Below are 13,641 nucleotides of genomic sequence, written 5' to 3'. Positions count from 1 at the left end.
CTTTTCACGTCTTGATTTTTTTTTTTTAAAGATGATTTCGGTAATTCTGTGAATTCAGATAGCAGAGTCATAAATGTAGCTAACATTTTCGGGTTTAATCTGAATGCCAGACAATAATTCTTAACGTAACTCAGCTCAAGCAAAGCACGTATAAACTTGTGTTCACAGGAGCTAACATGTCTGAAAACATGTGAAATGTGAATAGTTTTGGGGTGCTTCAGCGTGGATGTGTTATTATCTGTTGTGTAGCTGCTGCTAATGTTTGGTATGTGTGTTTTGTAGATTTAATGCTCACAGTGATGGAGGCCTCCAGCTTCACTCCATCAGTGTACAGTGTGCACGCCCTCACGCTATTGGCCGAGGTAAAACACCTGAGTGTCTGTGACTCAGTTCAACCCTGTCTTTGTTTCTCAAGCCATCAGTCAGTGCCATCAGTCATTCCACTGTTCGTCTTGATTATGCTTCAAACTGCTCTCGCTCATATTTACCAGCAATGTTTAGGCCTGTCGTTATCAAGCACACCCCCACGGTCCATCTGAACTTCTTAGAGCTGATTTATAACCACCTCTCAAACTCTTAAACCATTATTAATGAACCAATAAATTCATGTGCTGAGTTAAGTGTTATGCTTTGGAGGAGGTGGATAATTGAAATCGGTGGCCACCTCCAATGTTTTGGCTGTTTTAGCTCAGAGTGGAGCTCATTACGCAGATATTGCCCATGCTTCATGGATGCAGTTTATAGATGGATGGATGCATATAAGGCAGTTCATCAAATATGTCCTGCACTGCAGTCTATGCATCTGGTAGCTGGTGAGTAGTGTGATGGTCATTTCTTATTTTTCACTCTTTGGATAAAAGTACCTAATGGCAGAAAGAATGTGACAAAATGTGGAGTGTACATGACTTTTGTGAAAAACACATTTATTTAAGCAAAAAGAAAGTTAGTATGCAGTCAAATATGTATCATATCAGTAACATGTTTGATGTGTGATGTGGTTTGTAAATAAAGAGCCAAAGAGCGGGAAACTGTGCGAGAAAAGAGCGCTGTTTAGCATGCTACTATGTCCAAAACCTTAATATGCACAAATGAATGAGAAACTTACTGTTTCAAGAAGAATATTAAGGTGTGCAAGCACTGGAAACTATGACAGCATAAAAAACGCACAATGCAGTGGTTGGATGGTGTTCAAGGATGCTTCAGTTTAAGTCTCTTTGGTGTGATGTGGTTTTTACAACTTCTTTTGGAAGCATCACTCAGCAGTTAATTGAGCAGTCATTTTAAAGCATTATCATAATCAACTTTAACTTCTGTACTCATCAGAACATGCATGTTATTTAAAAATGTTTGCTCACCTGGGTGGATATCCCCCCCCCCCCCCCCCCGGTCTCTGTCTTATGGCTTTTTTTTTTCCTACAACCAAACAACACAGGAAGCAGGTGTTGAGGCTCAGTGGCCGCAACTATCTGCTCTCTACTTTTGAAAAATGTTGCTTGGTTTTGTCCCATTTACTAAGATTTTGATGTAAACAACACAATGAATGTTGGCTGTATCCGCCAGGTGCTGGCTCATCTGTTGGACATGGTGTTCTACAGTGATGAGAAGGAGAAGGTGATTCCGCTGCTGGTTAATATCATGCACTACGTAGTTCCCTACCTCCGCAACCACAGGTGTGGATGAGCTTCTTTGTATTGTGTGCTGCTTTTGTCCTCATTGAGAAATAACACTATGTAAATTCTTCTTTAAAAAAAAAATAAAAAATTTAGTAATGATAATCAATAATAAAACGCATTGAATGTCTGCATGGATGCTTCACATCCTGGTCATTCCTAATTTTTCTCTGACAGCGCTCACAACGCCCCCAGCTACCGGGCTTGTATCCAACTGTTGAGCAGTCTAAGTGGGTATCAGTACACCCGGCGTGCCTGGAAGAAGGAGGCCTTCGACCTCTTCATGGACCACACCTTCTTCCAGATGGACTCCTCCTGCGTCAGCCAGTGAGTAGGAAGGAGAGGAAACTAACTGTGTGTGGGTGAAGACTTGTACAGCTGTAATGCAAGTTATTACAAGAGAGAAATGCACTTAAGAGATCACAATTGAAGGGGGATAGAATTATAAACAAAGACACTTCATCTACATAAGAGAGAGATTTTAAAGTAAAAGCTTCACTATGTTTAGTTTTGCATCTGTTGCCAAATATAACAAAGCTGTGCTTGTAGAAATTATTCCATAATTTTCCTCATTTTTGCAGCTGGAGAGCGATCATTGACCACTTGATGACTCATGACAAGACCACATTCAGAGACCTCATGAGTAAGCTAGTTTCCCTATTAGAATTTGGAGATGTATCACTGGGTGCAGTCACAGATCATTTATCAGACCACTCCCCCCTCCCTCCACTTACTGACGGCTCAAAACATTCTAATATGTTACAGATATTAAAAGCTAAAAGACTGTGGCAGGTGAAGTAATAACACGTCACATTTGTGTGTGTGTGTGTTCCTGTTAGCTCGGGTGGCTGTAGCCCAGAGCAGTTCCCTGAGTCTGTTCACCAACAGAGATGCTGAGCTGGAGCAGAGGGCCATGCTGCTTAAACGTCTGGCCTTCACCATCTACAGCAGCGAAGTGGACCAGTATCAGAAATATCTGCCTGACATACAAGGTAACCTCACACAGAAAACACCACTCTGAAGTTCCTTAATATTATCTGTCGCCTGAAAGCCCAGCTGAAGTTATTAGGTATTTTTTCTTCTAACGTGTGTGTCCACAGAGCGTCTCGTGGAGAGCTTGCGTCTGCCTCAGGTGCCCATCCTTCATGCTCAGGTGTTCCTGTTCTTCAGAGTGCTGCTGCTGCGCATGTCACCTCAGCACCTCACCTCTCTGTGGCCCACCATGATCACTGAGCTGGTTAGCAATACAGGCTACATAAAATCTGACCCCTGCTGCAGCTGTGCCTGTGTTTTACCCAAACTGATGCACTCACACATTTGTATGTTGCAGGTTCAGGTGTTTCTACTGATGGAGCAGGAGCTGACAGCAGATGAGGACATATCAAGGTATACAATGTCTTGTTATAACAAACTGGTCTGTGATGGTAAATGTACATCACAGACAACTCACTCCTGTCTTCCTGTTTTTTTGTTTTTTAAACAAAACCCTGTTCACCTGTAGGACATCCGGGCCATCTGTGGCTGGGCTAGAGACCACCTATTCTGGAGGGAACGGCTTCTCCACCTCCTACAACAGTCAACGCTGGCTCAACCTCTATCTCTCTGCCTGCAAGCTTCTGGATCTGGCCTTGGCGCTGCCTCCCGAGAGCCTGCCTCAGTTTCAGATGTCAGTACAGACACTAGCTTGCATGTCATCATCAGGGACTCAATAACAGACATACAGTGGGGCAAAAAAGTATTTAGTCAGCCACCAATTGTGCAAGTTCCCCCACCTAAAATGATGACAGAGGTCAGTAATTTGCACCAGAGGTACACTTCAACTGTGAGAGACAGAATATGAAAAAAAAATCCATGAATCCACATGGTAGGATTTGTAAAGAATTTATTCGTAAATTAGGGAGGAAAATAAGTATTTGGTCACCTCAAACAAGGAAAATCTCTGGCTCTCACAGACCTGTAACGTCTTCTGTAAGAAGCTTTTCTGTCCCCCACTCGTTACCTGTATGAATGGCACCTGTTTGAACCCATCATCTGTATAAAAGACACCTGTCCACAGCCTCAAACAGTCAGACTCCAAACTCCGCCATGGCCAAGACCAAAGAGCTTTCGAAGGACACCAGGAAAAGTATTGTAGACCTGCACCAGACTGGGAAGAGTGAATCTACAATAGGCAAGCAGCTTGGTGTGAACAAATCAACTGTGGGAGCAATCATCAGAAAATGGAAGACATACAAGACCACTGATAATCCCCCACGATCTGGGGCTCCACGCAAGATCTCATCTCGTGGGGTCAAAATGATCATGAGAACGGTGAGCAAAGATCCCAGAACCACACGGGGGGACCTGGTGAATGACCTGCAGAGAGCTGGGACCAAAGTAACAAAGGTCACCATCAGTAACACACTACAACGGCAGGGAATCAAATCCCGCAGTGCCAGACGTGTTCCGCTGCTGAAGCCAGTGCATGTCCAGGCCCGTCTGAAGTTTGCCAGAGAGCACATGGATGATACAGCAGAGGATTGGGAGAATGTCATGTGGTCAGATGAAACCAAAGTAGAACTTTTTGGTATAAACTCAACTCGTCGTGTTTGGAGGAAGAAGAATACTGAGTTGCATCCCAAGAACACCATACCTACTGTGAAGCATGGGGGTGGAAACATCATGCTATGGGGCTGTTTTTCTGCCAAGGGGACAGGACGACTGATCCGTGTTAAGGACAGAATGAATGGGGCCATGTATCGTGAGATTTTGAGCCAAAACCTCCTTCCATCAGTGAGAACTTTGAAGATGAAACGAGGCTGGGTCTTCCAACATGACAATGATCCAAAACACACCGCCCGGGCAACAAAGGAGTGGCTCCGTAAGAAGCATTTGAAAGTCCTGGAGTGGCCTAGCCAGTCTCCAGACCTCAACCCCATAGAAAATCTGTGGCGGGAGTTGAAAGTCCGTGTTGCTCGGCGACAGCCCCAAAACATCACTGCTCTCGAGAAGATCTGCATGGAGGAATGGGCCAAAATACCAGCTACTGTGTGTGCAAACCTGGTAAAGACCTATAGTAAACGTTTGACCTCTGTTATTGCCAACAAAGGTTATGTTACAAAGTATTGAGTTGTATTTTTGTTATTGACCAAATACTTATTTTCCACCCTGATTTACGAATAAATTCTTTACAAATCCTACCATGTGGATTCATGGATTTTTTTTTCACATTCTGTCTCTCACAGTTGAAGTGTACCTCTGGTGCAAATTACTGACCTCTGTCATCATTTTAAGTGGGGGAACTTGCACAATCGGTGGCTGACTAAATACTTTTTTGCCCCACTGTAATTTGTTTAGGTAGAAGTGTGTGCCTGTGTGTCAGTATTTGAGATGTGGAAGGGTACATTGTGATAATTGATTATGTGAATTTCACTCCTTTAAAGCTGTTCTGAGTCAATCTGAGTATGTCACGCCTCATTACAGGTATCGCTGGGCCTTCATCCCAGAGGCGTCAGACGATTCGGGGTTGGAAGTGAGACGTCAGGGGATTCACCAGAGAGAGTTTAAGCCCTACATTGTCCGACTAGTGAAGCTGCTGAGGAAACGAGCCAAGGTATCTCATCTTCTCTTGTCTGCACAGGTTATTAAATAATGAAGATAAATGAGTGCCTTTTACAAAGAGGAAAGTGCTTGTTAAAAGAGGCTGTTTTGCAAATTGTAGTTTTTGCGGGTTGGCAGGTGAATATTCAGCTTCAGTAAATTATTTGCCTCCTCCTCATAGAAAAACCCAGAAGAGGACTGCTCCACCCAAACCCTGTCCTGGGAGCCAGGTCACCTAATGCTGACCCTCTACGTGATCCGCAGTATGGAGCAGCTGCTGCCCTTCTTCAACTTGCTCAGCCAGGTGTTCAGCAGCAAGGCCAGCAGCCGCTCAGGCCCCGCCTACGCTCACAACCGCACAGATGCCTCTTTCCCCAGCCACAAGGAGGGCCACAAACTGGAGAGCCAGAAAGTGTTCTGGAGTCGAGCTCGACAAAACATTGAGGAGATGGTTGAAAAAGACTTTCTAGAGGGGCTCATCAAGACGTGAGGTCAAAACAAGCGGAGGGAGAGGGAACTAACACACAACTGATCAACACTAGTGAACCTCAACCTGTACATTAAAAAAACTATATGGGACTATAAACTTGGGGAGGAGTTTGTACATTCTTTTTTTTTTTTTTTTTTTTTATAATGATTTTTCTTTTAAAAGCTACTTTATTGATTTTAATTATTTGTATATATGGAGCAGCTTTGATGACTTTCAACATTTCATGTGAGTCCTTTAGGATAAAGTGAAAATGCTGTGCCATTCCATATCGATGTGACTTAATAAAGATTTCTAATGAGAAGTTTACATCAGCTATGTTGTTCTCTTTCTAAATATTAAGAAAGAACTTACACTACGCCCCTGCCATTCAGTCTAAGTCTCTTCAGTCTCTTCTCCATTCTCATCTGAGCAGGTGTAGACTGTGTATAAAAGATAGACAGCCACTACCGCATTGCCCGTTGGTTTCCACATTAGCTTTGTCGTCATCGGAATCTTGTTTTTCTGGAGCCAGCCATGACTACAGTTACTCAAAAAGGGTCGAGTCCTAAGTTATCAGCTGATGCTAGAGAACATAGAAAAATGTGTGAGCGCAATACACAGACACACCTACCTGCTGTTTAGTGCAGTAACGGGGTAATAAAATACTAGAAAATGCCTAAAACCAAAACTGAAGCAAAGACTTCTCTACTGCACAGAAAGCCATTCTTGTCAGATAATTCCATTTAAGATGCAAAGCAGCGACACCACAAAGGCAGTCAAGAGGTCAGTTTGTCTCTGAGATGACCATATCAGTATGGACTTTAGATGGTACCCTTTTAAGTTCCTGTTGGTCAACTCCACCTACATTGAGTAGACACTCAGCAGGAGAGGAGCAAAACAAACATTGTCTGCAAGGGAGTCCTAACAACAGTAGCCTGAGCAGCTACGTACAGTGGCTTGCAAAAGTATTCGGCCCCCTTGAACTTTTCCACATTTTGTCACATTACAGCCACAAACATGAATCAATTTTATTGGAATTCCACGTGAAAGACCAATACAAAGTGGTGTACACGTGAGAAGTGGAACGAAAATCATACATGATTCCAAACATTTTTTACAAATAAATAACTGAAAAGTGGGGTGTGGGTAATTATTCAGCCCCCTGAGTCAATACTTTGTAGAACCACCAATTACAGCTGCCAGTCTTTTAGGGTATGTCTCTACCAGCTTTGCACATCTACAGACTGAAATCCTTGCCCATTTTTTCTCCAGAGTAGTCTGATTTGATAACTGAGAGATGAGCGCTGTCAGATGGGAGAGAGGTCACAGCTGTTATTATACCCTATTAAAAATAAATATATTTAAAATACATTTCTAAGTGCCATGAACAAGTATTGTATTTTATATGTAGGTCTTTCCAATGTACATTAACACATTTTAATGTAAATTTTTATGAAAAACGACTGATAGAACTGCATAATGCTGATCAGAAAATGTGATTGAGAGCACGACGCCAGAAGACTTCAGCACCACGGACAGGGCCGAATCCGCTGATTGGCTGCGCGTGGTTATATAAAATCGTGCTCCCTGAAGCTGCACGCTTCTTATGACCTTCGTAGTACGGAAGCAGCATGACAGGCACCAAAACCCTGTAGAGTAGCTGTATTAACCCTTCACATCCTCACGCAGCAACCCCATTCGCCCACCTCCCCACCTCGCTCGCTTCTCCCTTGAGCTCTCGCGATAAAAGAGGCTGCAGTGGGGTTGGTAACACTGCGTCACCTGACTCAAAGGAGGGGGCAGGGCGTGTTGAGAAATATAAATAAAATAATAATTAAATAAACGGAAGGATGTAAGTCCACCGAAAGCACCGCCATCCAACGACCCGGTTTGAAGCGCGCATCCCCGGAGCTGACGGTGAGGAAGGCGCAGAGGAAGCGTAGGGCTGCAGAAGGAGAAGGAGAGAGTGAGAAAAACAAACAAACAGAGAAAAAAAACGCTGCACTGGATGGTGTGGGATGAAGATGATGATGTTCCCCTGCACGCCCCGCTGATACTCAGGGACTGTCAGACTGGTGGTGGTGGTAAGGATTATCCAGGAGACAAGCGGAAGGAAGACAGGGAGGAGGGGAGGCAAGAGAGAAGCATCATCCAGGGAGGACGGCATTGTGAGGGAGGCTGTCCGACCATAACGCGGAACAGTAAGAAATTCATTAAAAAACGGAGGGGAAAACACTGAATTAAAACCTGGATTAGCGTTTTACCTTTTTGCCCTCTCCTTTTTTCCCCTTCCCCCCTTTTTTTGCATATAGACTGTAGTTATCACCGGATACTGGAATTCAGGGAAGAAAGTCAGTTCATGATTGTTCCAGAAACGCATGCAGATCCAGCAGATCTGAGTGGGAATACCAGCTCTCCGCTTGTTATGCAACTCAAATCAATTGCGGCTCTTTAGAAAGTGCCCTAATATTTCTTTTCCTGGAGCCTGTGTCTGTGTGGTGTTCTCGAGGGCGGCTGGGATTACTGAGGCTGCTCGCTCATTCCGGCGTGCGTGTGTGTGTGTGTGTGTGAGTAGGGGAGGGGGGGGTAGGACCATATTGGAGGCTTGCTGGTTGTACTCCGCGGAGAGAAGATGTCGGGGCAGACGCTGACGGACCGCATCGCCGCGGCTCAGTACAGCCTGACGGGATCCGAGGTGTGCCGAGCGGTGTGCAAAGCCACCACGCACGAACAGACAGCCCCGAAGAAGAAACACTTGGAGTGTGAGTACATCTACGTCTAAGTAACCCCTCCATCTATCCTTGTCATGCACAACTAGGCCTTGCACCAAAGCCATGATGGTTGCCCCCCACCCCCACATCCGTTACTCCAGCGTGTCTTAATATGCTTGGATGGGTTTCAAGTCATAGTATATACTCACGTGTATGAACACACACACACACATACACACACGTACTACCGAAAGACCACCAACAGGAACTGCTTTCAGTCTTAACTGACCAAGCCAAAGTTAATATATAATTACATGGCCTCTCACCCGCTGACTGTGCATTAGTGTAGAGCCAGAATAGGGAAACCACAAAGTCTCCAACCAGATACTTACAGATAAAAGTCCCTCTGATTGCATGCTATCTCTCCCTCCAATGCTGCTCTTATGCTAGTTACTGCATAATTAAAAGGCTAAAAGTAGTTTCAGTACTACTAAGCACACAGGTGGGGTTGTTGCCTGAGACCTTGTCCTCTATGGTAGCACTGAAAAAACTGCCAACATATTTATCACAGATTTCTTTTTTCGTTTCTTGGTGCAGTTTCTAGATGTCTTTCATTGCACGAACAGGGTTGTCAAATGAAGGAGCAGGCGGTGCCAATTCAATAAAAAAAAAAAGGCTATTAGCTTTTTGGAAAGGATGGAATGGGGCTGTATTTACTGATAACACACAATTTCAGGGACAGTCAATATCCCCAGTGGTCATCCATACATAAAGTAGATTGAACTCTCCAATGACTCATGTGCAGAATAGATAATAGTGAACACAGCAAAGGTGGAGGTTTCAGTTAGAGTGGGTTTTTTTCAGGATGCAAATGAATGACACAAGGCCTTTAAGTATTTTTGCCAATAAATATGCAAAAAACAGACCAAGCTTGTGCATTTGATCTGAACACATACATGTGAATAACACAGCCTTTTGCTTTTTCTGCACAATGATATAATACAGCTTGTATTAAGATATTCAACACACAAAATCAATTTGTCTATAATATAAACACCATCCATGCATCACATCTGGGAAACATAAAGACTTGGCATAAATAGAAATACATGGAATGTCCTCAGTCCTCTTCCTACACCAATGAAATCCGTGATCCCTGACTGGATTTTTATCCAAGGAACCTTTTGCCCCCAAAATGAACGATTTAGTGCATTTATTTGGTTTTGGAATAATTGGAAACATTAGGAAGTTATTGAAACAAGCTGGTGAGAGGTCAGTGAGTGCAAGTCACTGAATTGTTGAGGTTATAGGCATCTATATAGACAGAAACTAATGGAGGAAGAGTTACGGCCGGGATGGCCGATGTGTTTGAGGTGTGGACCCAAAAACAGACATGTGAGAGAAAAACGAAGTATAACAAAAAGCAAGCCGTTTATTAAGGGTGATATCAAACAGAAAACAAGGCAAGGTGAGCTGGGGAAAAACTAAACTAAAACCTAAACTGGGATGAACTAAAACTAACATGAAAACTATGCCATGGTACCTGAACATGAATCAGAACAGGTACATCTGAAAACTGTGACAAGAAACATGAACCTGAACCGAAGCATGAAAATAATCCTGAGACCGGAAGTACATGACGCGAGACAAAGAGACGACCCAACAGAGGGGGAACAGAGGGAGATAGAGGACACAGAAGGGTAATGAGGGAAGTGGAAACACCTGGGGAAACACAGCTGACACAATGAACCTGACGCCACAGGGGAAGCAAAACTAAACACACTGAACATGGAAACACAGACTTTCAAAGTAAAACAGGAAACATGGAGAGATGTGAACTGGGACACACTGATACAAGAGACAGAGAGTCGGAGTGAGAGAGGGACAAAGAGGAGAGAGACGCAAGGGGAACCTACCTAGACAAGGAGATAACATACGACAAACAGAAAAAGACTCATAAATAAGGAGACATGGACGATAACATAAACTACACTAAACTTCAACTACGATGAACTAATACAAAATAACCCAAAATACTCTGTCACAGACCCCGCCCCCTGACAGGGAAATTATTGTTTGTGTAATTTTAAACAGGCAGAATCACCAGGGTTGGAAATATAACGGTGAAATCATTGTCTATCAGTGTCCAGGCATACATGCCCATGCCATGATGCTTCCTCCGCCGTGTTTGACAGATAGTGTTGCTTTGGATCATGAGGTGTTTCTCTCTTTCGCAATACTTCTCCCATCATTCAGCTGCAAGTTCATCTTGGTTTCACCATCCACTTTTTTTGTCTTCTTCTTCTTCATTTTTTTGTTGTTGCAGATTTTCCTTTAGATGTTTTCTGGCAAAGTCTAATCTGCTCTTCCTGTTCTTGAGTGTAACCAGAGGTTTGCACCTTGTTGTAATCTCTGCATATATCTGTTTATGAAGGTGTCTCTTTATTATAGACTATGTGACAGTGATACCTCTTCCTGTGTGAGGATGTTCTTGACTGGGTTAGATGTTGTGAAAATGTTTTTTTTTTTAATAATGGAAATAATTTGCCACTTCAGTTGTCTTCTGTGGTCTTTCAGGTCTTTTGGTGTTGCTGAGCTGCCAGGTCCTTGTTTTTAAGAATAATTCAGATTGTTGATTCGGCTGCGTCCATAAAGTTTTTCCTAGTTTCTCTTTCTAATAGGTTTATTTTGATTTTTCAGCCTTATTATGTCTTGTGCTTTTGGCATCATATTGAAATACAGTGATAAGCTATCAAATACAAATTCAACACTTTAAACCAACTTCAGACGTCTGCTTCACTGGGAACAGGCCTCACCTCAACTAATCGTCACTCAATTGTCCAATTAATTTTCAGTCTTTATTAAAAGTCTGCAAAGCCTACACTTCAGTCACATATTGATTGTTTGAATCTACCATGTTGGTGTATAGGCAAAAAAAATACAAAAATGTGTCTTTTTCCAACAGCTTGTGGACCTAACTGCACACATAAAAACCTGTCTGTAGCCATTCACAGAAGTAAAACACCTAGCTTGCTCCTACACTAAGCTAACAGCCTTGTTAGGTTATTTTATCTTATGTTAAAGTTAAACATTTCATTTTAAACATGCTTCCCCCACGATATTAAAAATAAATAAAAACTATATATTAAAAGGAATTTGGCAGTGACAGGCAGAACATGCATGGAGGTAAAACTCCTTGTTTCAACTCTTACAAATAAGTTGCATTAGCATAGCTTACTGTAACTTTAAGCTAGTACCATTTAGCTTTTAAAATCTCTGCTACAAGTGCCAACATGCTAAAGAAAAAAAAAAAAAAAGAAGACCTGAAAATCTTTTAGCTGAACTTATTTTAATTTAACATTTTAAATTCATGGAGCTCTTGAGTTCATACTGTTTTTTTCAATCAAACTGCTTCATTGTATGTGACAAAGGTAATTTGTTCTGCAGGAGAAGCAGCCTTAGGTTAAATTGTTTGACATTACATCCTGTTTTACCCATAGCTGACATTTACCCAGTGTGCTGCTTGGAGAAAAAATGTCTACTTTTACCGCTAGCAGAAAGATGCATCATAATCATCAGTGAAACTTGTTGCCAAGATCCTCCAACACCGCTGTAGTCCTGTTTTATATCGACATGCTTGGCATCCATTAATACCCCTGGAAATACACTCTGTCATCCACACAATCACATGGATTTATGTATGTGTATTTGGCTCTAGGATACTCTATTACTGAAGCAATTTACATATTTTAATAACATAAAGATGCTGCAATGATATAACTGATTGCCTTCTTGCATATCAAATCCTTGTTGTATTTCATTTTGGGAGCTTTTTGGCTTGTAATGTGACGCGCTGCTTCTCACTCTGCCTGAAACCTGACAGCAGCACATTTTTTGTCCCTCTCCAAGTGAATAGATAATGTTTGTAGTTGGTCAGTCTGTTGTCAGTGCAAAATGATACACTAAACATGTACTAACTTCACTCTGCAAGTCATTTAAAAAGGGAGGGGAGAAAACATGCTGAATTGTAAAAGGGCACTTTGTGTTAGGAGCTGTGTGCTCAAGGTCTAAAAATATCTCTCATGGATTGTTCCACTGACAGCCAAATGTGTGTTCGTTTGGTTCAAGTGACATCCAGGGGAGTAAGCTCCACAAGCTGTGATCCCCAAACCGTGCAGTGAGATAGAGAGACAGGAGAAAATTAGAAGTTACTGTATTCAGACTGAATCAGGTGCTGTAGTGTTTCTGAGGATGAAAAGCACAATAAATAGATGGTATTAGAAAAGAGTGGGATGAGAATATAAGTAGACATGTCTCCAGGTTCATGCCTCTTTACCTTGGGTTTTTAAAAGGCTGGAGAAAACAAAACACAATGATGAATAGTTCAGTAAAGTGTGTCTGTGGAGGCTTAGCAACTATTTGATATCACTTAAAAAAAAAAAAATTTTTTAAGAGCCTGACAGATGACTGAGATGCAGATCGGAAGTCTTTTAAACTCTTAAAAGATTAGTGCTCAGGCAGCATCACAGATTGCCCGACACCCCACATGCTATGAGTGTGTCTTACAGATGGATTTTGATATCCTCCACACAAACACACAAGCACGTGTCTGCATGTGTGCATTCACAAACCTTTGGCAGCATCCCAGCATGAATAGACTTGCATGTGGATCCAAGTGAGGAGGTGCAGCTGGGAGTCAAGTGCTTTAATGGGCCAAAGTTTTAAAGGGGATGAGGATTATAGCAGTGTACAAAGATCACTTCTAAAAAGTCTGGTAGTTTGTGTCAGTCGCACAAAATCTTAAATATGCACTGAACGTGTGCCATAAACAAAGAGTCACTGCAAACACGCTTAAGAGATTTCAAGCTAATTTAAAATCCAGCTTTTATGAGGAAGGAAATATGCTCACCAGAATTTCTGGCATTTTTTTATAAACAGCAGAAAAGTCAAGCAGGCACATTTAATGTTCCCCTCACCCCCAACCAGTCATGGCAGATGGCTGCCCCTCCCTGAGCTTGGTTCTCTTGGAAGTTTCTTCCTGTTAAGTGGGAGTTTTTCCTTCCCACCATCGACATGTGCTTGCTCATAGGGGGTTGTCTGACTGTTGGGGTTTTCTCTGTATTATCGTAGAGTCTGTTCCTTACAGTATAAAGCACCTTGAGACGACGGTTGTTGTGATTCGGTGCTATATAAATAAACTTAATAAAAATGA

At 42.5% G+C, this 13,641-nt stretch overlaps 2 protein-coding genes across 2 annotated transcripts in view; both read left to right on the top strand.

The window, feature by feature from the left end:
* Positions 1-5,835, top strand: part of dop1a (DOP1 leucine zipper like protein A) — a 30,688-nt gene extending 24,853 nt beyond the window's left edge. Inside the window, exons 28-37 of the mRNA XM_085366189.1 lie at positions 283-362; positions 1,561-1,670; positions 1,848-1,997; positions 2,252-2,313; positions 2,510-2,662; positions 2,771-2,907; positions 3,001-3,056; positions 3,172-3,336; positions 5,133-5,262; positions 5,431-5,835. Of these exons, the coding sequence (XP_085222315.1) occupies positions 283-362; positions 1,561-1,670; positions 1,848-1,997; positions 2,252-2,313; positions 2,510-2,662; positions 2,771-2,907; positions 3,001-3,056; positions 3,172-3,336; positions 5,133-5,262; positions 5,431-5,739 (1,352 nt within the window). The 3' untranslated portion in view covers positions 5,740-5,835. The remainder of the gene's footprint in view (positions 1-282; positions 363-1,560; positions 1,671-1,847; positions 1,998-2,251; positions 2,314-2,509; positions 2,663-2,770; positions 2,908-3,000; positions 3,057-3,171; positions 3,337-5,132; positions 5,263-5,430) is intronic.
* A 2,515-nt stretch (positions 5,836-8,350) lies between these two features.
* Positions 8,351-13,641, top strand: part of snap91a (synaptosome associated protein 91a) — a 78,971-nt gene continuing 73,680 nt past the window's right edge. The window contains exon 1 of the mRNA XM_085365097.1: positions 8,351-8,480. Within this exon, the coding sequence (XP_085221223.1) occupies positions 8,351-8,480 (130 nt within the window). The remainder of the gene's footprint in view (positions 8,481-13,641) is intronic.

Source organism: Diplotaxodon limnothrissa, linkage group LG11 (genome assembly GCF_057381915.1).
Source record: "Diplotaxodon limnothrissa isolate DT_005_m linkage group LG11, D_limnothrissa_male_GT1.1, whole genome shotgun sequence".
NCBI classification, from domain to species: Eukaryota; Metazoa; Chordata; class Actinopteri; order Cichliformes; family Cichlidae; genus Diplotaxodon; species Diplotaxodon limnothrissa.
This window is presented reverse-complemented; position numbering and strand designations above follow the sequence as displayed.